The sequence below is a fragment of the Engraulis encrasicolus genome, chromosome 8, assembly GCF_034702125.1.
Source record: "Engraulis encrasicolus isolate BLACKSEA-1 chromosome 8, IST_EnEncr_1.0, whole genome shotgun sequence".
Classification (NCBI taxonomy): domain Eukaryota; kingdom Metazoa; phylum Chordata; class Actinopteri; order Clupeiformes; family Engraulidae; genus Engraulis; species Engraulis encrasicolus.
Window position 1 is genome coordinate 42,942,805 of NC_085864.1, and position 24,577 is coordinate 42,967,381.

General features: G+C 41.2%; 3 protein-coding genes across 3 annotated transcripts; 2 read left to right on the plus strand and 1 right to left on the minus strand.

Moving 5' to 3' along the window:
• Nucleotides 1-9,954: 9,954 nt before the first annotated feature.
• On the plus strand, nt 9,955-10,697 carry LOC134453885 (olfactory receptor 52E2-like). Its single transcript, XM_063204634.1, has one exon. It carries the CDS (start codon nt 9,955-9,957, stop codon nt 10,669-10,671), a length of 717 nt encoding a protein of 238 aa, XP_063060704.1. The 3' UTR covers nt 10,672-10,697.
• Nucleotides 10,698-17,326: 6,629 nt separating this feature from the next.
• On the plus strand, nt 17,327-20,153 carry LOC134453886 (olfactory receptor 10H2-like). The gene is made up of 3 exons (XM_063204635.1): nt 17,327-17,772; nt 18,919-19,202; nt 20,116-20,153. Exons 1-3 carry the CDS (start codon nt 17,327-17,329, stop codon nt 20,151-20,153), a joined length of 768 nt encoding a protein of 255 aa, XP_063060705.1.
• Nucleotides 20,154-22,378: 2,225 nt separating this feature from the next.
• On the minus strand, nt 22,379-23,269 carry LOC134453887 (olfactory receptor 52E4-like). The gene has a single exon (XM_063204636.1). The coding sequence runs from the start codon at nt 23,267-23,269 to the stop codon at nt 22,379-22,381; it is 891 nt and encodes a 296-aa protein (XP_063060706.1).
• Nucleotides 23,270-24,577: the final 1,308 nt, after the last annotated feature.

The window sequence follows — 24,577 nt, forward strand, 5'->3', positions numbered from 1 at the left end:
ATGCATCTGCGAGTTCTGCGAGGTCCGAGGTCTCGTCGCGAGCCACATTTGAAATTGCGCGATTAGGCTACTTTCACTACATTGTAAGCACTGCGGTCATTATTAAGCAATGTTGCTTTCTATCCCGGTTAGCTAGGTATTTTCACACAAATCGCAAAGGCAATGCACTGGTATCATTATTTGACATAGCCTACCCAGTCTGTTTTCACGAGCAGAAAATGCAAGCATGTAAAGACAGTTGATTCTGCCGATGTGTTTACATTCGGTGGAGGAGCAGTAGTAAAACCGCAGGCATTGTGCCACGAGTGTTCAACTGATGCATTGTTTGTTACTTAGCTTGTAGCTTCATGTAATTACACATATTTACACACAAGGCATTAATAAAGTTTTTAACAGAATACAGCTCTGCTCTCGCGAACTACTGGCATTGCGCTGCCACAAGAACAGAACAAGGAAGTAGCGAGACGACCAATCATAGCGCCCTTTTGTCTGCGTACTCCGCGTCCGTCCGACGGATAGTTAGAATTTTTTCGAGGCACTCGACGACGGGCGCAGAGCCTCTGAGAGGGGGGCGTGGACTCGCATAGACAGCAAACGGACAGACGCAGAGGCTATGCGTCCGAAGCATAAATCTAGATTTAGGAGACCAAACTTGAGCACACTCCTTTGCATTGGGTGGACGGAGTTTGGGCTATCTTACTCTAATAGAAGATGTTTGGTAACAGCCCTTGGAGCAATGTGGGGTTAGGTGCCTTGCCTTCAGCTATTGGATGGAGATGTGGGAGGAGGTGAGGGTGGGATTTGAACCTGCAACCCTCTAATCTTAAGACCGCCTTCCTAACAATTAGGCCGTGGCTGCCCATTCACCGCGATACTATTCATACCACCCACAAAAAAAACTATTCTAAAGAAGATACAAATAGGTAAAGCTATTGCTTGAATGTTCCGTGAGCATCCGCCAAAACAAAAACAACCTCCAGACCTGCTGGTTTTCATTCTGCTGTGATGAGATGTAGACTAGATTGTACAATAGCAACTGATAATTAGACTGTTTTTTACACATTTATCCTCCTGAGGTATGTTGAATATTGCAATAGATCTCAATATACATGTATCATAATACATTGTGTAAATATTGTATCGTGGCATGCGTGTCGTGATGCACATTGTATCATGAATTCCTTGCCAATACCCACCGCGAGTCACCAGGCTGTCTGTCAGGTCAGTGATGGATGTTGTTGTGCTGTGTTTGCCTCATGTGCTTGGGTGGATGGGTGGGTGTTTGGCTTAGGAGTGATGAGAGGTGTCCATTATGCTACAAAGCAGTGGTGGTTGGAGGGTGAGTGGAACTGGCATGGCACACCTGAGGACAAAAATTCAGACAAGTATTGGATATTGGATTGTCTGTAGTGCAAAAACATACACAGGCCTCACGAGAAACTGCAGGCTGGCTGAGATTGAAGTTCTGTTTGAATCTGCATGCAGCCTGATACTATGCTGCATCAATCAACTTGTTGGATTAACTAAATGCATTACATTACTTCCACGAATGAAAAAAACATTTCAGCAGGATAATACGCACATAAACAGAGTGTGAAATGGCGTGTTATCTAAACTAATTGAATTGCTTAAGAATCCAGAGAGACTTGTTATGTAATGGCCTTCTGTCCAATGGCACGTGGGCTATCCACAGCCTGTACAATCTTTCCAATTACACAAAAATTATAGGAGTCGCACAAAAAGCGAGGTATGATGAAGATGAAAAAGCAAGAACCCGTGGAAGTGAAATGGCATGGCCAAACTTTCATCAAACAAACCTATGCATGGCGTTATCACGTGCGTCTAACAACAGGTAGAGAGATTCCTCGATCGCATGTGCCTGAAGTGCTGCGCATTCCATACATTTTTATGGTGATGTTAACAGCATATCCTCCAAGCAGAACAAAATACGGTTGTCACTTACGCATGATGGACAGGATGCAGCATATCCGACCATCAACCGATAGGGCCGTTGGAGTTACATGTCCGACAGCAGTTGAGCTTGAACTAGCCGTTCTCCTTGCCTCAACGCCCGGCGGCTTTCTACAAGTGTCTCATGGACAGCGCGCTGATCATCACAGCAAAGAGGATTAACTAGGTAACCACGGACAGTTTTAGCCCACTCGTTACGTATGCGCCTGCCTGTGTGGTCTATTCCCGCATCCAGTGAAAGCGAAGTCTCCTGGGGGTTAAGAAAGTTTAAGCTTATACCCTGTGTCAAAAATCAGACTAGAGTAGGTTAATGGCGGCCTTGTTGACATGAACACAATGGTCATTTCGTTCAAATACAAATATATATGTCAGAAGCGAGAAGAAAATAAATGCAATCACCAACTGAAGTGGTAAAGAAGATCTGTTGGTAGAGCGCAAGCGGTGCTCGGTTTGCCTGTCAGTAGCTTGTAATATGCAGTGACGTTTCTGAAAACCACTGCCAACGGGCAAGCGAGCAAAGCCTGTTTGTCTGTTTCTACAGAAGTCTGGAGGCTCAGGTGTACCTCGCTGTCAGAGTGCGAGCCCTGACAATTAGTTCGGCGTAATCACTTTACGCACTGTAGCCTATTAATAACTGAAATGTCATCCTTTCCTATAATGGGCACGATCTTGCACGGGAAAGTTCAGATATAGTTTACAGGTCTGTAGAGCAATTCAAGACGAATCAGAAAAAATGTTAGGCTATAGCTTAAACACAAGTTTATTAATAAGAAGGCACCTTTGTCCCTATAGCCTGACAGTTAGATTACAATAGCCAATCGTCTCCAATCTGTTTAATTCTTGTCAAACAAACCGTTTTGTTAGTCTGGCTGAGATCCTCCCCACTAATTGTGAGTGCAGGAAGAATACTTAGGCGGAAAGGAAAGTGATTACCCCAAGTGAACTATTGACATCTTAACTACCTGGCTGTTGCAGTTCATGTTTTTTGCCACAAGATGGCAACGCGGACTTTGGCATTCTCGTCTGAAGCTTAAAGTGGTAGTTCGCTATTTTAGACAGCAAGCCNTGTTTGTGTGACTTCTGGGGTGAAGTAGAGATGTTCTCATCACAATTTTGACATTTGGTGCTGAACGGAGCATTTGGGTATCCAAGACTGCAGCCCCCCCACCTTTACATTGACTCCAATAGAGCACTCAAGCAATCGATTATAAAATGGCATTAAACTTTTGTTTGAGAAGACATGGAACTCACTGTGTGGTCAGTGGTAGACAGCGATAAATTGACCCGAAAATTGCAGCGAAATATGCCTTCTAACTGTTGTTTAGCATTTGGCGGACCTATTTTTCCCCAGACGCCGTTGAATAGCAGTAGACATCCAGCCAGTAGGTAGCGATAGTGTGTTGTTTATGTAGACATCAAGGAGCGAGGTAGAACGGCTATCTTTGAGCGGGACTGGCTACAAAAACTACAGCTTGCATACAAACCATAGATAGTAACGTAAACAAACGCACCCCCATTTCCGGTCGCGCAGAGTAATACTAGTCAAACCAATACAATCAATGAAGACGGACAATAATGAATATATCTTCTCTGGAAGCGTATTTCGCGGTGATTTTCGAGCCAACGTATCGCTGCCCACCTCTGACCACTCGGTGAGTTTCATGTCTCTGCAAACGAAAGTTTAATGCCATTTTATGATCGATTGCTTGAGTGCTTCATTGGAGTCAATGTGGGGGCTGCAGTCTTGAATACCCAAATGCTCCGTTCAGCACCAAATGTCAAAATTGTGATGAGAACATCTCTACTTCACCCCAGAAGTCACACAAACAGGGCTTAATGTCTAAAATAGCAAACTACCACTTTAAAAGCCCCAAAGGCGTTGACAGCGCATTTACAAAGGCCCACTAGTGAGTGATGAGACTTTACCACCATAATGTATTTGTAAGAATAAAACTTTATCTCGAGTGAATTTCTTTTTCTTTTAATTCTGTAAACCTATAGGCCTATTCGAAGTTGAAAGATAATGATCATTGTTGGTTACCATCAAGCCTCAGCAAGGGGAGACTGTTCCTCTTTTCCATGTCCAATGGCACTGCTGTGCCCACCTTACTGACTCATTATTACCAATAATTCACTCATAATGCTGTGTTCCATGTTCATATTATTTTTATTTCTCAGGTAAAGGGGGGAAATTAATCACTCACACAATATCTATGTCATTTTTTTCACTGCTTATCAATCTACGGGGCCCCAGAAGTATAACTTATGTATAGGCTATTTTATATTATATTATATTTTATTACATTACACTGATCTGACGCTTTTATCCAAAGCAACTCACCGTTATTTACAGGGCATTGGTTATAGTTGTTTACAGCCGGGGTGGGGAACCTTTTTCATTTGAAGGGCCACTTCAAATCCATCCACGGGCCGTAAAAGTCCTCTGATGGCCGTACTATGAACACAAACCAGGATTTCTGGCCTTCACTTTAGCCTATATTGAAGGCAGCCACATTTTAAACAAACACCGGCATCTCTAGGTTCCCAGAATATAACTTAATTGTATTGCAAATGCATTTTCTAAGATTTCTTTACAAAACATGCCATATTTCATGTGAAGCTGAATAACATTAAAATTATATCGGGGGCCGGATAAAAAGGCCTCAAGGGCCTCATAGAGCCCTCGAGACATAGGTTCCCGACCCCTGGTTTACAGGAAATATGGTTATAGGAGGTAGCCTACTTTGCTTACAGAGCAATGTGGGGTTGGATGCCTTGCTCAAGGGCACTTCAGCCATGGCAACCAGAGATTCTATAAGTATAGAGATATGCCAGCATAATAGGTTTCTATGGGCACCTAATGTGACCAGGTTCCGGTCTGCCTAAAGGGTCGTGTCACAATGCTCCTAGCATTGAATAGAACAGTCCTCAGGTCTGCCTAGGTCTGCCTAAAGGGGGATTTCCCCCCCAATAATAGAACCAGGAAACAATGGGCCAATGGAACCTCTCTCTCTCTACTCTCTCTGATGGCAACTGTGATGACCTATATAAACAGGGCTGGGCTGGGACAAAAAACTCTGCACAGGTCATCAACCTTTTGATGTAGCATACAAGCATGATACTACGTGAAGTGAAACAGCTGCTGTTGGTGAGCAATCTTGTCCGACTATGTTCTGTGTCTGGACAGATGTTCTAATATCACGACTGCCTCTGTATACTGAAACCATCCATATGTTTTTGTTTTTCTGTGAAAACCTCTCTGTTTCTAATCTCTCTTCCATGACTGGTTCTCAGTACAGTGTTAGTAGTCTTTACGGTGTGCAGGGTTCCCACCCCTTTTTCATTAACAAATTCAAGCACTTTTCAAGCACCTCCAAGCAATAAATGTAAAATTTTCCAGCACCTTCAAATAGGTCGCCTACTAGTTGTGTTGGCCCATGTCAGGATGATAGTCATGGGAAGCACAGTGGGAGGGGGGTGTGGAAAAAAATGTGTTTTTAAGATGCAATTTTCTGCATTCTAATACATTTTAGGGTGTCGAATGGCAAATCCCACCTGACATCTTATTCCCTCAGATGTTGTATGTACCTTAACAATTTATTTCTATTACAAACTCCGGTGAAGTTGGGACGTTTGGTAAACAGTGAATAAAATCAAAATGCTATCATTTTCAAAACATTCAATCTATTCATTAGATGGAAAATAGTGAAAAGACAACATATTAAGTGTTAAAACCGAGAAAAAATATTGTTTTGGGGGACATATGTACTCATTTCTAATTTGATAAATCCAACATGTCTCAAAAGAGTTGGGACGGGGACAATAAATGGCAGCAAATGTCGAGGAAGACTAAAAACAAAACAAAAGACAACACTTAACAGTTAAATACATTAACCGATGAGATGATTTTATATAAAAAAGTGTTAATTCCTATCTTGGACATGATTTCACCAGCTTAAATGGTGGGTGTATTCCTTGTCATGTTTTGCAATGTTTTCCTTTCTGTAGTGCTTACAGTGTGACAGGTCTTGACCAAAAGCCCACCATTTTATCACCTGCTGGTCCTTATGATGGAGCCAAACTGTTAAAACATTAATTTGTTGTATTAAATAAATTAATTTAATTAAAACATGCAATTTGACCTTACTGTGTGGCAGTAATTGAAGATCTCCCTTCAAAATATAATGCATGAGTGGCTTTTCATGCTGTTTAAAACCCATTTATACCATTCAGCACTGTATTTAACTCTACAGATGAGTGAGAACATCTTAACCAATGCACTACTGCACCCGCATGCCATCATGGAGGCTGACTTTTGAAGTTAGCACTAACACAAGTTGGATGGTCCATTTTCACTGTAGCACAGAATGTGCAATGCTCTATTATTGTCAAAAAGAATGGACTTCTACAACTTCTGCTGACTTCTGTAAGCAAAGGACAGTTTCCCATGTCTTCTGGGTCTATTTCAAGTGAGCTCAGGTGCTTAGGAGAATGTTACACCCCTGTATCATTTGCACGCATTAAGCATTCTTAATATGGTCAATTTTCAATAGCTCTAGCACTCCAGGAATTAGAGTGAGACTACAGCCAATATATATTTCATGATGTCATGAACCTATACAATGATTTTTGTAACAAAAATATGTCTTATATACACTCAATCGTGGTAAATCAAAGGGAATTCAAAAATGTATGTAATAACTATGGTAATTATTCCCTTTGCATCTTTAATTCTGAGTGACTCAGCCTCTCTGTGATGATCTTATACCTGGACACCTATATTGTCCGTCAGTACAATTCATTTTGAAATGTTCTTCTTTGTTATTTTATCTTATTTGGATGTTTACTAAATTTCACTGATCCCCGTCCCAACTTATTTGAGACGTGTTGGATTTATCAAATTAGAAATGAGTACATATGTCCCCCAAAACAATATTTTTTCTCGGTTTTAACACTTAATATGTTGTCTTTTCACTAGTCTCCATCTAATGAATAGATTGAATGTTTTGAAAATGATAGCATTTTGATTTTATTCACTGTTTACCAAACGTCCCAACTTCACCGGAGTTGGGGTTTGTATTTGGTTTATTGGGTTTGTCTTGACTCAAATTTCAAGCATTTTCAAGCACTTCACCAAAAATGCAAGCTTTTTCACAACCTTGAAAGCACTTAATTGAAATTCAAGCATCTTCAAGGAATTCAAGCACCCGCATGGGAACCCTGGGTGTGTCAGTTTTGTGCTGCCTGCTGTCTTCATACCCTTTTTTTGTTCTTCTGTCCTACATCGGCATAATAACATGAGTGTAAAAGTGACAACTGACACTCAGAGGAAGGCCATTTTGACCTGTGCTCCTGATCGTTTTCGTCCATTTTTCCATGAGCTTCCATATTTTCCCTCATTTACAATCAGATTGTGTCTATGCAGGAGGACCCACCCACCAGGAAAATGCTGGGAGTCAAACCTGCAACCCTTTGAGCAACTATGCTCAAATAGGTGTACTCCTGCGTTTCAATGTCCCAAAGCATTCTGTATATTACTATTACTGATTACTGTATATTATACTGTATATTATATTACTGTTACTGTATTACTATTACTATGTTACTAATACTGAAGAGATATTCTCTCTAATAGTTCTCGAGTGACTTTATTTCAAAATTTTGCCAGGAGAGGGAATCATCTTTCACAACCATATAAAAGGTCCTCAGGGGGCGGTTGCACCAACTGGTTGTTGCCTGGTTGTAAGACCACTTGGTGCAACCGGCCCCAGGTGACTGTGGAGGTGATAGGTCACACATTCTATTCAACTGTTACTACATGACTACACTGCTATTTACAGTATATACACCAGGTGTTATATACAGTCTCAGTGCAGTGACTTATAATGATTCATATCCGTGTCTCATCTTGATATCGGTCTGGTCCTCACTCTCTTGCTCTCTTCCTGTCATGATCTTCACTATCTTGTCCATAATGAAGACAAAAAGGCCATTAAAGGGACACTGTGCGAAATGGTCAAAAAAGGTACTGCAACTATGCTGCTCATTGAAACTGGACTGCCTATTGCCAAATTTGACCTCTTCATGAAAGTTTACTAAGTAATACACTAATATTTATATTTTCTAGTATTTCCCAAGTACAGTCATTTTTGCAGCTAAAAATGGTTATTTCTGGAAATTCAAAATGGCGGACCATGGAGAAGATCCCCCTTTTCATGTATGAAAAATGCATTTTTTTTCCAGTCATAATGAATACTTAGAATTTGATGGTGGTGGTAAGTATTCATGAAAAAGGTAACATTATTGAATGGGTAGCATGAATTCTGGAAATAAACAACTAAAAATCTCACACAGTGTCCCTTTAAGGACTTTTAGGTCATATAGGGTTGGGAACTGACCTCACCCAGGATATGACCAGGCCAGAGGCCTTGGACCCAAGGGAATGTGAGGCCATCCATGGTGCAGCACATTAGTGTAATGCACCACATCACCCCACTAAATAGTTTGATTTGAAATCATTAGCATCAAGAACAGACGAACTCGGGAAGACTACTCTTCCTCGCTGTCCTGGTCAATATAAGACTGACATCATCTATAGTAGCTCAGGTGAAATATTTGTGGTGCAGGGCTTGCTCTGACAGCCATCAGCCACTGGAGAGGAAACATTATTTCTGATGTATTTAGTTAATTATCTATTCTAAAACACAATTGACTCAAAGGGACTGGATACTAGCAGCCAGTCGGGGGTTCAATGTGTACAGTAGAGTTGATGAATGGTTTGCTCTCTTGCGAGCAAAAATTAAAGCAGTTGCTATACGTAGCTACTGAAAAGTGACAGAATGTGTAGCCTGCACAAATTGAGCTGTCTCATACAAAGATAAATATCCTTTCCTCTGCGTTACGTCAGTTTTTCACTGAAACCTAACTATACCATCACTTCTGATGCTGAAGTACGAGAAGTCACACAAACATACACTGTTCAATGTGTCCTGCAAAAAACATAAGCCTACCGTAGGGAATTTGTATATCCCTGCCAAAGTGTGTCCATGAACAACCAGTCAAAACAAAATCTATGAACAACCGTCCAAAACAAGGCCAATCTCCAGAGGGTTTCTGCCCATAAGGACCCTCTCTGGACAACACAAATCTTGGACAAACAACAGACACTCGGACCAGTATAAAAGGGGGGTGACAAGGAAGATCATTTTTAGCCACTTAGGGTTGACGAATGTACGGTAACTATAGTATGTTCGGCAAACATTGGTCCCAGTATAACGCTGCTGCTGTAGAACTGTACTGTAAGTAGATGATATAATACAATATAATGTGCAAGAAAAGATTCCCCTCTTTCCTTTGAATATTTAGTGATGATTATTTCACATCAGTTCATAAGATTGTTTTTCTATCATTGAATATGTGTTTTTTTGTACTGTATGATTCTCATACTGTTTCTTTTATTCCAGGTCCACGTGGTTTGGTCAGACACACTTACTAAACCAATTGTCCTAAACCAATTTGTACACGAATATTACTTTGTAGTGTTGGTGAATTCACAAATGTCTGAGATTATTCTGTTTTCCATGTCTATGTTTATTTCATGCATTCATGTGCTGTGTGTGTTTGCGCTTATTTTGATATGGTACATGAATGATGCCCAGTTTACTCTGTAATGCAAAAGATTGTATTCTTGTTGCTGTATTGAGTAGTTTGCCTGTGTCTGTTAGGTGTGTCAGTTCGGACTAACCAAAGACAATGAATGAATCAATAGTCATTTTGACTTTCACTGTCTATGAGGAAATTGGTCCTGCCAAATATGTATTCTTTGCTATCATATTCTTATTTTACATGGCCTCTTTATTCACCAGTGTCGGCCTAATGCTTTTAATTTACTTTGACCCGACTCTCCATAAACCGATGTACATATTTCTGTTCGCCTTGATGCTGGTTGGTCTGATTGGCAGCACAGCTGTTTGGCCAGCCGTGATGACCCACCTGGCAACCAACGACCACTCCATGTCGTACAAAGCCTGTCTTGTTCAGACATACTTCATCATGATCTACGGGGGTTGCACGTGCACGATGCTCACGGCCATGGCCTACGACCGGTATGTCTGCATCTTCCAGCCTCTGCAGTACCACGCCATAATGACCCCGCGCAAGGTGAGAGCACTCCTGGTGGCCGCTTACGTCTTCCCTGCCTTACTGGTGCTGGGTCAGATCGTTCTCACGTCAGGGATACCTTTGTGCCGCCATGTTATTCATAAACTGTTCTGCGATAACTTGTCTGTGTCTAATCTGGGCTGCAGTCGTCGGACTATGTATGCTATGGTGACTGATGTATACGGTTTGTGCGGTCTCGTTTTCTTGATTGTGCTTCCGGTGTTCCTCATCCTACTGTCGTACTTCAAGCTCATGCTGCTCAGTTCCAAGATCTCATCCGACGCGCGGAGAAAGGCCTTCGCCACCTGCGCCCCGCACATCATTATATTTGTGAACTTCTCCGTGTCTGGGTTGTTTGCTCTGATTTACAATCGCGTGGCTCACTTTGTACCCGTTGGGGTTAATATATGTTTCGTGTCCCTTTATGTTCTCGTACCTCCACTACTCCACCCTATTGTGTACGGAATGAAAAACCAGGACATCAGAAAAAGCTTATCGAAAATGTGTAGGGTCTGGGAGTCTGCTGTTGGATTTACCTAAGCCAAAGAAATCATCTGTTTCTGCACTTCTTACCATGAAACAGACATGTTAACCCTTTCATGCCGAGTCTCTGTTCTAACCTTATTGCCACCAAAAGGTAATGACCATGTCTTAATTTGTTACCTGAGATTAGTAACATGTTGTTATCATGTTGTTAAGCAATCCTATGTGCATGAAAGGGCTCCGGATTATTTTTCTGAGCAGTCTGTGTGCCCACTCATTGCAAAACATGAGGGGAAATTGGCTGCAGATCATTCTGACAGTGTTAGCCATGCAATGCTTGCAGATGGACAGTTTTTTGTTTACCTCAGCTAATGACAATGTTTTATATATATATGTTTTTTTTTAAAGATTATCTTTAACACAGATGTATCTGACTACGTATGTGATACTGTGTCTAATGAAAAAAAAAAAATAAGTGTTGTATGACAGACCATATAGGCCTACTGTATATGCTGATGTTTAATCTATTTGTTGTGTATTGTTATCTGAGTAGGTAAGCAAGATGGTTGCATACTTTTGGACAGTATGAACAGACCAAATAGTCATTGGACAATCTGTACAGGAATATTTTATTATTTTATATATTTACATTTTATTATTTTATATTTTAAAGAGGAAGTGGCTGGATTAACATGAATTGTATGATTGGACGGACACTTGAAGTTTTGAGTTGCCAAACATAGGCCTATATTTAAAAATAAATAAATAACCTGCAAGTAAGTTTGTCGCATGTAATTTCTTGACCTGGCAATGAGATGTCAAAACATATGCATGAGACTATAGTTTGCCAACCTATTTCCATTTAGTCATGTAGAGATGCAATAGCTAAAACACTGTCCTATGAAAAGGATGAAAGATTTTCACTTAACAAAGCTAATGTAATTATACATTTTCATAAACCCATCTTTTTTTTACTGCTGTACCGGAATTAACCTGCAAGCCACTGTACAGTACATAATATAGGCCTACCATAAAGCACCCTGGCTCTTTATCTACATAAACCTAAAAATATTAATCTTATTGTAATACTTCAACTTCAACAACTTCTCAAAATAAATGAAATATTAATGTTATCAATGCACTTACTTTTAAAAACTATGCAACTGGAATGCAACATCGATCACTGACATATAAACGAACTTCATCAGGATTCCATCTAATCTAGTGCTTCTCAACAGGGGCACTACAGCTACAGCTGAGAGGCATTAGCCTATTTTATTTTTCAATATGGGGCGTTGGGAGGCTTATGATGAGGTCAAGGGGTTGAGAACCACTGATCTTATTTTCCCATGGGTCTGGAGGGACTCAAAAGCCACCTGGGCCTTTTTAGCTTAAACTGCACACCTCCCCACAGCCCACAGGGAAAATGCTCTGTATGATAACCAGCCGAGCCCTGTCTCTCAGGGATGACCAATGGCACTGAAAAATATTACTGGTGAGAAGGGTGAACTCAGCGGAAGTAATTAGTCGTCCTGGATCAACGTTTTGGCCAACCTATCAGAGGTCGCCTACTTCATGAAGTCGGACACCTGACCCACTGACCTACATTTTGTTGCGGCCGGCCACAACCGAACAGTCTACAAAAGCACATGCATTCGAATCAAACCATACATATTTTCGGCATATAGAACAGGCCTATTGTAGTATAGGCCTACTATTACTGTAAACACCAGTGGCCAGGGCCGGATTAAGATGGTCTGGGGCGGTCTAGGCTACAGGCTGCTCTGCCACCCCCCCGGAAGGCAAATTTCATGACAGATTTACATAAACAGTGTCATAATTATACAAGTTAAGAATGTGTGAATAAATTGACTGCATTTATACATTTTATGAAAATATATCCATTTGAATTTATACATATAGGTCCTATTACTTAAGTTGTTTTCTGTCTTGTCTGCTTTTCCTCTCTGTATTTCTGTCTGACTCTGCGTCTGTGGGTTTCCTGGCCCTGCGATGCTGGCCCTTCCTGCTTTCCAAGTCAGGGGGACTTTTCCTACAATTGTCCTGGCAGATAGCCAGATGTTTCCAGGTTGACATGAAGATTGATAACTTTGAAAGATGACGTTAGCTTTTAGGACCAATAAAAGCTTGGCTACGTCTCGGGTGGAGTGGGCTGCCATTTTCAATGTACCATCTGTAAGGGCAGATAACCCATCGTCGCTCGCAGATTTTAAATGCTACCTCTGTCTCCTGTGTGTGTTCTTTCAGGTCAATTTGATAAGGTAATACAGTGAAATTGTTAAGGTGATATAGTAATTTTACTCACAGAATGTTTACCAACTGTACTCAACATGACACATGATTGTTTCAATATTGCATCCTGTAACAATTCTGTCAGTTTTCACTTTTGGCCAATCAGGGGCCCCCTGCCAGATAGGAGGCCCTAGGCTGCAGCCATATCTAGCCTGTGCATTAATCCAGCCCTGCCAGTGGTACTCTCATCCCTCCTCTACTTTCCGATTTACCCAGAGGTGAAAGTAGTGTTTATATCTTATCGGTGGTAACCCCCCACCCACAAACAAACAATAAACAAACCAATGAAACCAAATTTTGGGCCCCTTGTCCATAGGACACTTGTCTCAAATTACATGATGTGGTTGTATGTGTTTTCTTCTTAGTAAATAGTACAATTTACTTTTATCAAATGTGGGTTTTTGGCAAGCATTAGGAAACAAGAGGCTGAAACAGATGTGTTTTCAAAAAATACCCATATAGTGTCAAGATTATAAAAAGCGCTTATACCGGGAAAGGCCAGCTAGTAGATTGCAGTAACACCCTATCAGAAACACAAAGGATTCTTTATTGCAGTGCTAACATGCAACTGCTTAAATGTTGCAGATAGACAGACAGACAGACAGACAGACAGACAGACAGATAGATATATAGATAGATAGATAGACAGACAGACAGACAGATGGATAGATAGATAGATTTAAGTTTGATGGATTACTTTCTTCAATAGTGAACATTAGTTGCACACGAATGCTTTACTTTTACAGAAAGTTGGAAGGCTAAGATGAGGTCAGGGGGGGCGTTAGAAGGCTTATGATGAGGTCCAGGGGGTGTTTATTCAAAAAAGGTTGAGAACCACTTAGTTAAAAGAACCTAGTCGTAGGCCGACTGTATGTCCCAGCATAGGGCATTAGCGAAGGGGCATTAGCCTACACATAAAGAGTGCACCACATGTAATGTATGTACAGTATGTTTGTGTTAGAGGATGACATTTTTCGTGGGACCCGCGGGTCCTGCGGGATTCCTGCGGGTCCTGCGGGATTCCTGAGGGATTCCTGCGGGATGGGAGTCAACATTTTAAAGATGAACGGGAGAGGGCATGAGCGGGAATAAAGATGAACGGGAGCGGGCAGGACCGGGAATAAAGATGAACAAGAGCGGGAATGGCGCTTATTTTTTCTTTTAAAAGCAAACAAAAAAAGCCTAGTTTTTTTGATGAAACGGGATTGGGGTTGATTTTGAGTGGGAGTGGGCAGGATTGGGAGACATTCTTTTCAGGAGTGGACGGGATGGTATTTGTTTCTTTTACTCCAGTCCTGGATGGTACGGGATGGGACGTGACTGAAAATCCACTCCCGTGTCATGCTCTAGTATGTGTATGTATGCATGCATGTACTGTATGTATGTATAGGCTATGTATGAATGTAGGCTATGTAGGCTATGTATGTATGTATGTACAGTCAATCCGGAAAGTACTCACAGCGCTTCACTTTTTTCACGTTTTATTATCTTACAGCCTTATTCCAAATGCTACAAATGAATCTCTGTTGTCAAAATCCTACACAAATTATTCCATTATGACCATGTGAAAAACAAGTTGTCTTGACAGTTTTGAAAATTTATAAAAATAAAAAACAAAGAAATCATTTTTACAAAAGTATTCACAGCCTTTGCTTAATACTTTGTAGAACCACCTTTGGCAGCAACTACATTCATTTTTTCATTTCGAAATGAAAAGGGATTAAAAGGGAGGTCATCGGTGTGTGTTTCAACCTTTCAGTACATTGAAATTGTGCATTTTGAGTCTGCACCTGGCTAAAATAGATGGGTGTGAGTTTTGAATGAAATCCTATGGAGAGTATCATGATCTGCTTCTGTAGTCACAGTGCATGTTGACATGCATGCTTCTTTAGGTGTAATTCAGATTTCCAATGTTGACGGCATCCATACATCGCCAAACCATGTCAGTCCCACAACCATGCTTGACTAGCCAGATGATGCACTTTTTGTGTAAAACTCACTTGTTTACCACCACACATGCTTGACGCCATCTAAAGCAAATTTGTTTCTTTCCGGATTGACTGTATGTGTATTTGTATATGGTATGCTATGCATGTATGTATAATGTTTGTACTTGTAATAAGCTACAGGAAGTTATTTAAGTCAAACTCTCGAGTCTGGTGAACTATAATAAGCATGAATTCACAATATGGTTTCGTTCATGATGAAGCAGGGATGCTTTTGCTAGGCAGAGTGCATGCACCTTGCCAGTCTGATGCATTCTGGTTAAGAATGCATCAAACTGACTAAGTGTGCATGCGCGCTAAATAGCAAAAGCATCACTAGGCTAATTCGAGATTCCGTAATATCTGCATGCGTATGTAGGCAGCAATGCATTCTGGATGAAAATGTTGCATGATGGTTAGATTTCCTTAGCCAGGCTGTGAACGTTGCGCCCACGAGGTCACGTCACATGGTGTCAAACTATAGCAGGATCAATGCGACTGCAGACGGACCTTGCAACTCCCGCAGTTGCTTATCCCCGTTGATGCTCATCTACATGCCACCTCTGAGGGGACGTACCCCTGAACCGGTTGTCCAACAGTTCACTCAAGTGTGTATATAGGCGCGTTGAGCCACACCCCTACAAAGGTTTGCTCTGCACCCCACTTCAACTGCCCCTCCCCACTTGTCCCCCACACCTCACACATAATGTTCTAGTAAATCAACCTAGTGCAAGCTCATCGTCTTGTGCACATTTGTAGTCGTCTTTAAATGCACTGCGTTTAATACCACCCACATTGTGACGCCAAGTTCTCGCTCACCTGCTTCGTCAATGTCAACCGATGGCAACAAAGTCAATTGAACCTAATGCTTCATCACGAAAGAGGCCAATGGGTTCGTTCGTGACGAAGCAGTGATGCTTTTGCTAGGCAGCGCGCATTCACACTTTGCCACTTTGATGCATCCAAACTGGCAAAGTGTGCATGCACGCTGCATAGCAAAAGCATCACTGCTTCATCACGAACCAGGCCAATGTTGAAGTTGAAACAGGAAAATATAATTGGTTAAATAACGCCACGCCTTGCAGCTCACTTTTGTCTTTGTTTCAGCCAAGCTACAGCCTCTAGGGTAGTGTTTCTCAACAGGGGCGGTACAGCCCCCCAGGGGGCGTTGGGGAGCTCTAGGGGGGCGTTGAGAAGGATACAGCTGAGAGGGGCCGCTGCTTAGCTGGCATTGGGGGGCATTAGTTCATTTAATTTTTTAACACTAAAGTGGGCGTTGTCAGTGTTATCATGATGTCAAGGGGGGGCTGGGAGGGTTGCAATGAGGCCAAGGGGGCGTTTCTTCTCCAAAAAAATTGAGAACCACTACTCTAGGGAAATCGTGTCTAATTTGTCATAGTGAAAGAACAAGCGAGTTTCCAGCTATTCCTGATGGGATTTTTCCCCGGAGGACTAAAAAGATATTTGACACCTCAAAATACAACAACAGATGGGTGGGACACCTATAAATAGGAATTCTCCCAATGAGTCCTGAATGTCATCAGAAGAACATCAGTTGGAACATGACGGAAGGCCCTGCATAGCATGTCTCAGGTGCTGTTTACACGTAGCTGGATATTTTTATATGTGGATATTCTCCTGGTTGTATTGGTTTTGCATTGGTTTTGGCCTTTCGTTTCCACGTAGCAGATATTTAAAATCCAGGAGAAAATAGCAGGAGAAAAAAAATATCCTATTTAGGGGGCTGAAACACATTTGTTACAATGGAGAATTTATTTTTATCCACATGTTGCGTTTACACCTAACAGGAGAAAAAAATATCCTGCTATGTGGAAACAGCACCTCAGTGGAGAACTCTTCAAAACAAAAAAAAGGTAATGACTGCATAAAGAAATGTCCTTTTTGTTGTTTTAAAAAGGACAATACAATTTTTACTAAGTTACACTAATGTCTGTATTAAGAAGTTTGCCCTTTACTAACATGTGTGCATAGTCATTGTGGAAAAATGAATTATTCTGTTCATTGCACTGTCTGATGTTGGAGGGAAAAAAACTTTTAAAGCAAATAATTTTGAAGCTGCCATTAGCTCTGCTAAGCTTTGGAACCAATGTCCGATATATAAATGTCACTACAGTTGGTATTTTAAAATCTAGACTTGGATGCATTCTTTAAATTATTTTGACTTACTGACTTTAACGTATGATTTTAACCTATAGGCCTACTCTACTTTTGTCCATTCTATCCTTGTTGATGTTCATCCTTATATTATCATGCTGTTTCATATGTTTCCATTTTTTGTTGCACTCAACTGCTAGTGCTTCTGTGTATTAAATGTGCTATTCAAATGAACTTGCCTTGCCTTGCCTTACTGAGTAGCCCATGTTGTCTGTGTCTTTCAGGAACGTTGGCTGACCATGAATGGATCATCTATGGTGTTCACTTTCACAGCCTATCAGGAGATTGGCTCAGCCAAAGATGTGTGCTTTGTTATCATCCTCTTGGTCTATCTAGCCACCGTCATAGCCAACATCTCCGTCATGCTTTTGATTTATTTTGACTCAACACTCCATAAACCAATGTATATATTTTTGTTCGGCTTGCTGCTGGTTGGCTTGATTGGCAGCACATCCGTTTGGCCACGCGTGTTGGCCCACCTAGCCACCATCGTCTACTCGGTCTCGTACGTGGCCTGTTTTGTTCAGACCTACGTCATCTCCGCCTATGGGGCTTGCGTGTACATGTCGCTCACTGTCATGGCCTACGACAGGTATGTGTGCATCTTCCAGCCTTTGCAGTACCACGCCATAATGACCCCACGCAAGGTGAGAATACTTCTGGTGAGTGCCAACCTCATACCTGCGTTAGTGGTCCTGGGTCAGATACTTCTGGCATTAGGGACGCCTTTGTGTAGCCACTCCATCCATAAAGTCTATTGTAGCAACTGGGCCGTGTCTAGTCTGGCCTGTCGCGAGAGCACTCACACACATATTGCCAACATTTACGTTTTGTGTCTCGTGTTTCTACTGATCGTCCTCCCAATACTTCTGGGGCCTCATTTATCATCAGTTCGTAAAATGTCTTCTAAATTGTGTCTTAGGAGTGAAATTTAGAATGTTCGCAAGCACAGAAAAATCGGGATTTATCAAACGTGCGTTGGCTGCTCCTACGCACACGTCTGGATGACGGGGCAGCCGTGGCCTAGTGGTTAGAGTGTTGGTCTTTCAATCTAGGGGTTGCCGGTTCAAATCCCCCTTGACCTCTCCCTACACCTCCATCCATGGCTGAAGTGCCCTTGAGCAAGGCACCTAACCCCTACATTGCTCCAGGGACTGTAACCAATACCCTGAAAAATAATAGTTGTAAGTCGCTTTGAACAAAATGAAAGCGTCAGCTAAGTGTAATGTAATGTAATGTAATGTAATGTAATGTAATGTAATGTAATGTAATGATAAATCCCACACCTTCCAAATCACTGTGCACGCGCGCTTTCGGGGTAATTAGCATCCCGAAACGCCTCCAAGTAACCATATATGGTATTAAAATATATTCAAATGCCATGTTAATTCGAAGGCGCCACCCTGTTCGGACACACATAAACTCACGCGGACACACGCGCCAGTCGAAGCGCTGGCGGGAAGTGCGGAGATAGAACCATTTCTGTGGCAGAAGTGGAGGTGCTCTCGACAGGAGGAGGACCGTGTTTCAAAATAAGTAAAAGAAGGAGACACACATGAACGAAAACACTGTAAAATAGCACCGTGTCATACTCCATTGTCATTCAAAGCAAACTGTAGCTTGCACGGTCAATATTATTTGCAATTTCGTGTTTCTTCCACTCGCACGCATGGTCTGAGGTGTGCGTAGATTTAGGCACATTTCTACGTTCAAGTACATGTTCATAAATCCCACACTTTGCTCAGGAATGATCGCACGCACGCTTTACGCACAGATCTGTGCCTAAGAACGCTTGATAAATGAGGCCCCAGGTGCTTGTGTCCTATTCCAGAATCATTGTGTTGACTTATAAACTGTCTGGAGATGCACGGAAGAAAGCTTTTGTGACATGCACTCCCCACCTGATCACTTTCCTTAACTTCAGCCTGTGCTCCTTGTTTGCTGTGGTGTACCATCGAGCTCACGCCAAACTACCAGTTGGCGGACATGTGTTTATGACATCCGTTTACGTCCTTCTGCCTCCAGCCTTGCATCCCCTTGTGTATGGAATAAAGAACCAGGAAATCAGAAAACGTTTCTCGAAAATCACAAGATCTGTCCTCCTACGAATTGGATGTCAGGTGCAAAGAAAGACATCCACTGTTTCTGTACAAGCATAGGTCACCATAATGCCATTGAAAAACAATTGTTGGGTGAGCAGTATTAAAATGGCAGCTAAGCAACCACAACAACATGATCTCTCAAAATTCCGTTGGATGGACACGGATCTTTGGAACACGAAATCCGTGTCAGTTTCACAGATTTTGCCAAACTTCTGTGCTCCTGGAGACGGAATCGTTTTCTGTGATGGACACACGGAAGTGCTTCATATCAAATGTGTCCTGAATTATGGTGTTGTGCTCTTCTGAATTATGTCTCTTATGAAACAGGGTGCACAAAATGGCCACGCAAAGAACCAATGGCTGTAATTCACATTTCCTTAGACTTCACAGAATCTTCACTTAAAACTCCAGTCAGAGAGTCTCTGCTGCCATTTTTTTACAATATCCGTTTTAGGGTCCTAGAGCGCACCTGCCACAATGGTGTTTATTTTTATCAACATGCTGTGTTTATTCGTAAACAGATTTTTAAAAATATGCATTGACCTACTTGTAATGTAGGCCAAAGCTAGAACATTGATGTCAGGTCATGAATTGGACTGGCCTTGACAGTTTGAATGTATATTTTTTTAATATGTGAAAACGAGTTACATAAATAAATTTAACTTGATTATTTGATTGACTGATTGATTGGTTTATTGGTTGATTGATTGGTTGATAAATGTTATAGAAAATAAGCACAAACACTTGCCAAGTGGATGTTGTAAATGCTTTGTTCTGATTCGTACTGCTTTACCACAAAGCAGACACAAAACAAATTGAAATTGGCAGAACAAAATACAAACAGAACTTGTTCCAGTTAACCAAAAAGGACTGCCATTTCTTATTACCTATGTAGTTTTAAAATGTTTTTTTTTTGGTGTTTCTAGATTTCCTACAGTACCTCACCTTGGGCCATGACCCCTGATGAATGAGGATCTTGTCCTGTCAGACCACATCTAATAGTAGTCTCTGACATCTGATCATTCTAGAAGTGTCCCTCCCCACTCTTTACCTTTATGGACAGTGTAATATGCCCCCCCCCCCCCCCCCCCCCCCCCCCCCCCCCCCCCCCCCCCCCCCCCCCCCAACACACACACGCACACGCACACACGCACACACACACACACACACACACACGGACACAAACCCACACACCCACACACACCCCTTTGACATTTCGCTTGGGCCCTCAGCTGAACCTAGAGTCGCCTCTGGTGTCAGCAGTGACATTGTGGTCGAGGATGATGAGGCAATATCGGCAATATCAACAGGGTATGAATCAAGAACGAAAGAAAGAATGAGTATATTTCATAAGCTGGTATTTTGTGTTCAAACAGAAAGAGACTGTACAAAAAGGGACATGTGCAAATACAGTTTTCACATGACATGAATATTGTTGCTGTATGTAATGTGAGACTGAAGAGGTTAGAAGTGAGTGACCTCATTTTTGTCTAAAGTCTGTTGCTGATTGACTGACTTTTTGTTTCATTTAATACTTAATTTTGTGACAATGATAATAATAATACAAATAATAATAACAATGATTTGTTGTTGTTGTTACCCCTCCATTTTGTCATGGATCTGAGTCAAACTGCGACATGGTGCACACCTAATAAAATGTTGGCTCAAAATATTGCACACAGATTTGTCACATGGAGAATAGTTAAGTAGGCCTACTTGAAGAGGATAATATTATTTAGTATGCTTGCGAGCAAGCAGAGGCCCTGTCTTTACCCTCATTGAAATGAATGGTAGAATGTTCAGAATGATGATGTCACAAACAGTGGCAGTTAGAGTGAGAGATGACCTGTCCTGGGTTTTTTAATAAAATAAAACCATTGAGAGTAAATAGAATGGAGGCCAAATCAACGCTATTTGCCATTCAACGCTTTGAAGCCAGATTTGGGAACTCTCAATGAATAAAACAAACCACTTCACATATTGACTAGGTAAAGGCATTGTCAGAGAAGTCTTGACTGTGTGAACTGTGTGAACTGTATTTTAGGTCCCATAGTTCACTGACCCCTAAAAATCAGTCTGTAAAAATCACTGCCTGTATAGCACCCTCTTGTGGACAAAATATCTCCTTACAGACAAGCAGATACAGTATAACATTAAAACATGTTGCAAATCAGATTACATTTCTGTTAACATGCGTGAATGGGTGTGGGTATAATGAACGGCCATTGTAAGTGGGTTTTTATTGTAGTTTTATTCACATTAAAATATATAATTATTCACATGTCAAGTTGAAATGCATTACAAGTAATTGGAAATTCACACTTGGTAAGTTAGAGGGGAAACAAGGGTGCATCATGTGAAAAGTACAGCTGTGCTCACACTTGCTCATTCACATTTCTAAAAGTCATTAACTTTAACCCTAAGTCATCTCATCATGAGTCTATATTTTACAAGTGCATGGAAAATCAACGTGTCTTAGGCCTAGTTCTCTGTCACTTGTGTTCTTTCTCTGTTACTTGTGTTCTCCAAATGCAGAACTCTTGTTTTCAGTTTCATGGATAAAAACTACTTATTAACTCTTTTTGGCTTAGATATCCAAGCTAAATATTAATGGCACAAGGCTCTCATGAGTGTGCACCACATAATCTTTCCTGCACTAAACATGCAATGATACACAATGTTTTACCTTTAAAAAGGTATTGGCCGTCTTGTCCTAGAGGTGTGCAGTGCCTATTTATTTGAGAAAAAAAATAGCAAAATTTGTAACATAAAATGTTGACTTGTTCACTTTGAAAAGCTTGTTCACGTTGACTTAAAAATTACACCAAAAGCTTTGATTTACGCTTTTCTGGGCAATTCCACCTCTTATGAATTGGCTGCCAATTGAAACAAAGGCCCTATTGTGGCTCTAACAGTAGGGCACACGGCTACAACGCCAGCGACTTGTGTCATTTTCCAATCCCCCCCATTTCTCTCCCCCGTTCACTTCCTGTCTTTTCTCACACTGTCCTAACAGAAAATAAAGGCCAAAAAAGCAAGAAATCTTGAAAAAAAGCTATTTGAAACAGAAAGCACTCACTAATAATAGGGGTAGACAATATACTGAATTAGTGGGATATCAATCCTTCCTCATGGTCACACACTGTAATATTGAAAATACTGATGTTTGAGCTGCAGTTAAAATGGTAATTAGATGATCCTAACAGCTCTTTTTGACATTTTTGACAGACATTGGCGAATTTCCTGATTTTTCATACCATATATGACTGGGTGCAAAAGTGGAGGGAAAAGGATGTAGTTCACCGACAGAAACACATTCGCCTCCCGAGGTAAATAAGAACTAACACGATTATAAACAACAGAAAACAGGGACGCAAATGAAAAATTGATGAAAACAATCACATGTGGGGAGCAAGTTTCAAATGCTTTGCGTCTGGTCTTTTTCGGGCTCTTTAAAACAAACAATATAATTTTGGCATAAGACAACAGAACCAGGACCACGGGAACGACTAAAAACCCAAGAATAAGACATATCCCATACAGGTTGGTAACTTGATTAATATGAGGACTATTACCACACGACAGGGCAGTGACAGATAGGTTATCACAATGGATGCGGTGGATGTTTTTTCCACACAGGGTCATTCGAGATGTCAGCCACACTTGAACAAGAACACAGACAACAGGCACAACCTCAGCAGCTAAGAGCAACTCTCTCACTTTTCTTGGAGTCATCACTGAGTGGTATTGCAAAGGCTGAAATATGGACACCAGTCTATCATAGGCCATTACAGTGAACATGGTGTAGTTACAAGCCCCGTAGCTGACGGCGAGAAAGACCTGCGCAAGACAGCCGCCGTACGTTGCTGTGTTCACTCCTGTCAGAAGGATGACCATAACCTTTGGCCAAATGGCTGTACTTCCGATCAGCCCATTTACTAATAAGCAAAAAAGGAATATATACATTGGCTTGTGCAAAGATATGTTGAAGTAGATTAGCAACAGCAAAGTTATGTTGGTCAATACAGATGCAATGTAAATGAAGAAAACCACAGTTAAGAGCACGGCTGTTAAATTCATGTTGTCGTAGGCTGTGAAGATCAAAATGACACTGTCTGTAGAGTCATTCATTCTTATTTCTATTGCCTGGATCATAAAATCATAAATTTGGTCCAGTTGGCAGAAATCATGGCCACAATGATAAATAATATACTCCTTTAATCTGTCTTCTGAGTGGTTGTGTAGCCATCATCATGTCAAATCATCTTCAAGTAAAGCTGCATGTAGCCAGTCATGGTTTATGACCCTATCTCCCTGAAACACGTACATTGTGTCTCATATCATGACATGTAGGCCTACTGTACTGTGCCTGCCTCTCCCATACTTTTATATCTTTTTCTGATGACATGTGTTTTACTCACTGACTAGTGCAGTGTTTATCAAAGTGGGGTGCAAGCCCTCCTGGGGGGGCGCGGAGGCACCGCAGGGGGGAGCGTGTGACATCTGATTTCGGGTTTTTTCTCTCCAATAAGCAATACATGTCAATCCCTCACCAACATTATATTATACATTTGAATAGCATATGAAATGAACACAGGTCCCCTTTTTTTTCTTTCACCAGAAAGAAATCCATCCAGACCCACCGAAGGGGGGAATGATGGGAAAAGTTTGAGAACCACTGGACTAGTGGACTCCTGCAGGCCATAGGCGAGGGGGTGTGCAAACGGGGCGGTTTTCCTGCCCCTGTGATTTCTGTTTTTTTTGTCTGTTCAATTTTTCCATTTTTATTTCTTGTATGGGCCTCAGTTTTAAATACACAGACAAATTATATTAATTTTATTAATCTGATATTCATTCAACATTGTATTCATCTGATATGAAAAGTCATTGTTCTTTCTGCAGTACAAGCAGACAAAATTGAGGCTGTTTGCACAAGAGTTTGTATTGTGAGCAATATCTTAAAGGTGATGGAGTGTCAACTGCCATTTCGTGTGTATTGCTGTATTTTCAAAATTAAAAAAAATACTTGCAGACAGTAGCCTATGTTTTAACAAAATAAAGTCCAGCGCAGTATTTTGTATTTTATTTTGATACATTTCATGACCAAGTATTTGTATTTTTTTATCAGAATAATTTATTATGTATTTGTGCCCAGTTCTGACTGTACAAATGCATACAAGGGATCTGCGCGTGTACAAGTGTATGCAAAATTTCAGTGCATTTTTATAAAAGAAAAATTGAGTTTGGTCTGCAACTTTGTCCCAGATTTTGATTTTGGCCCACTGGGAATTGAGTTTGACACCCCTGAGTTAGGATCTTTGGTCTGGACCTGGTACTTCCTCCGGTTAAGTCAAATGTTTTTCACCCTCAAGGGTACCATTAGCTAAC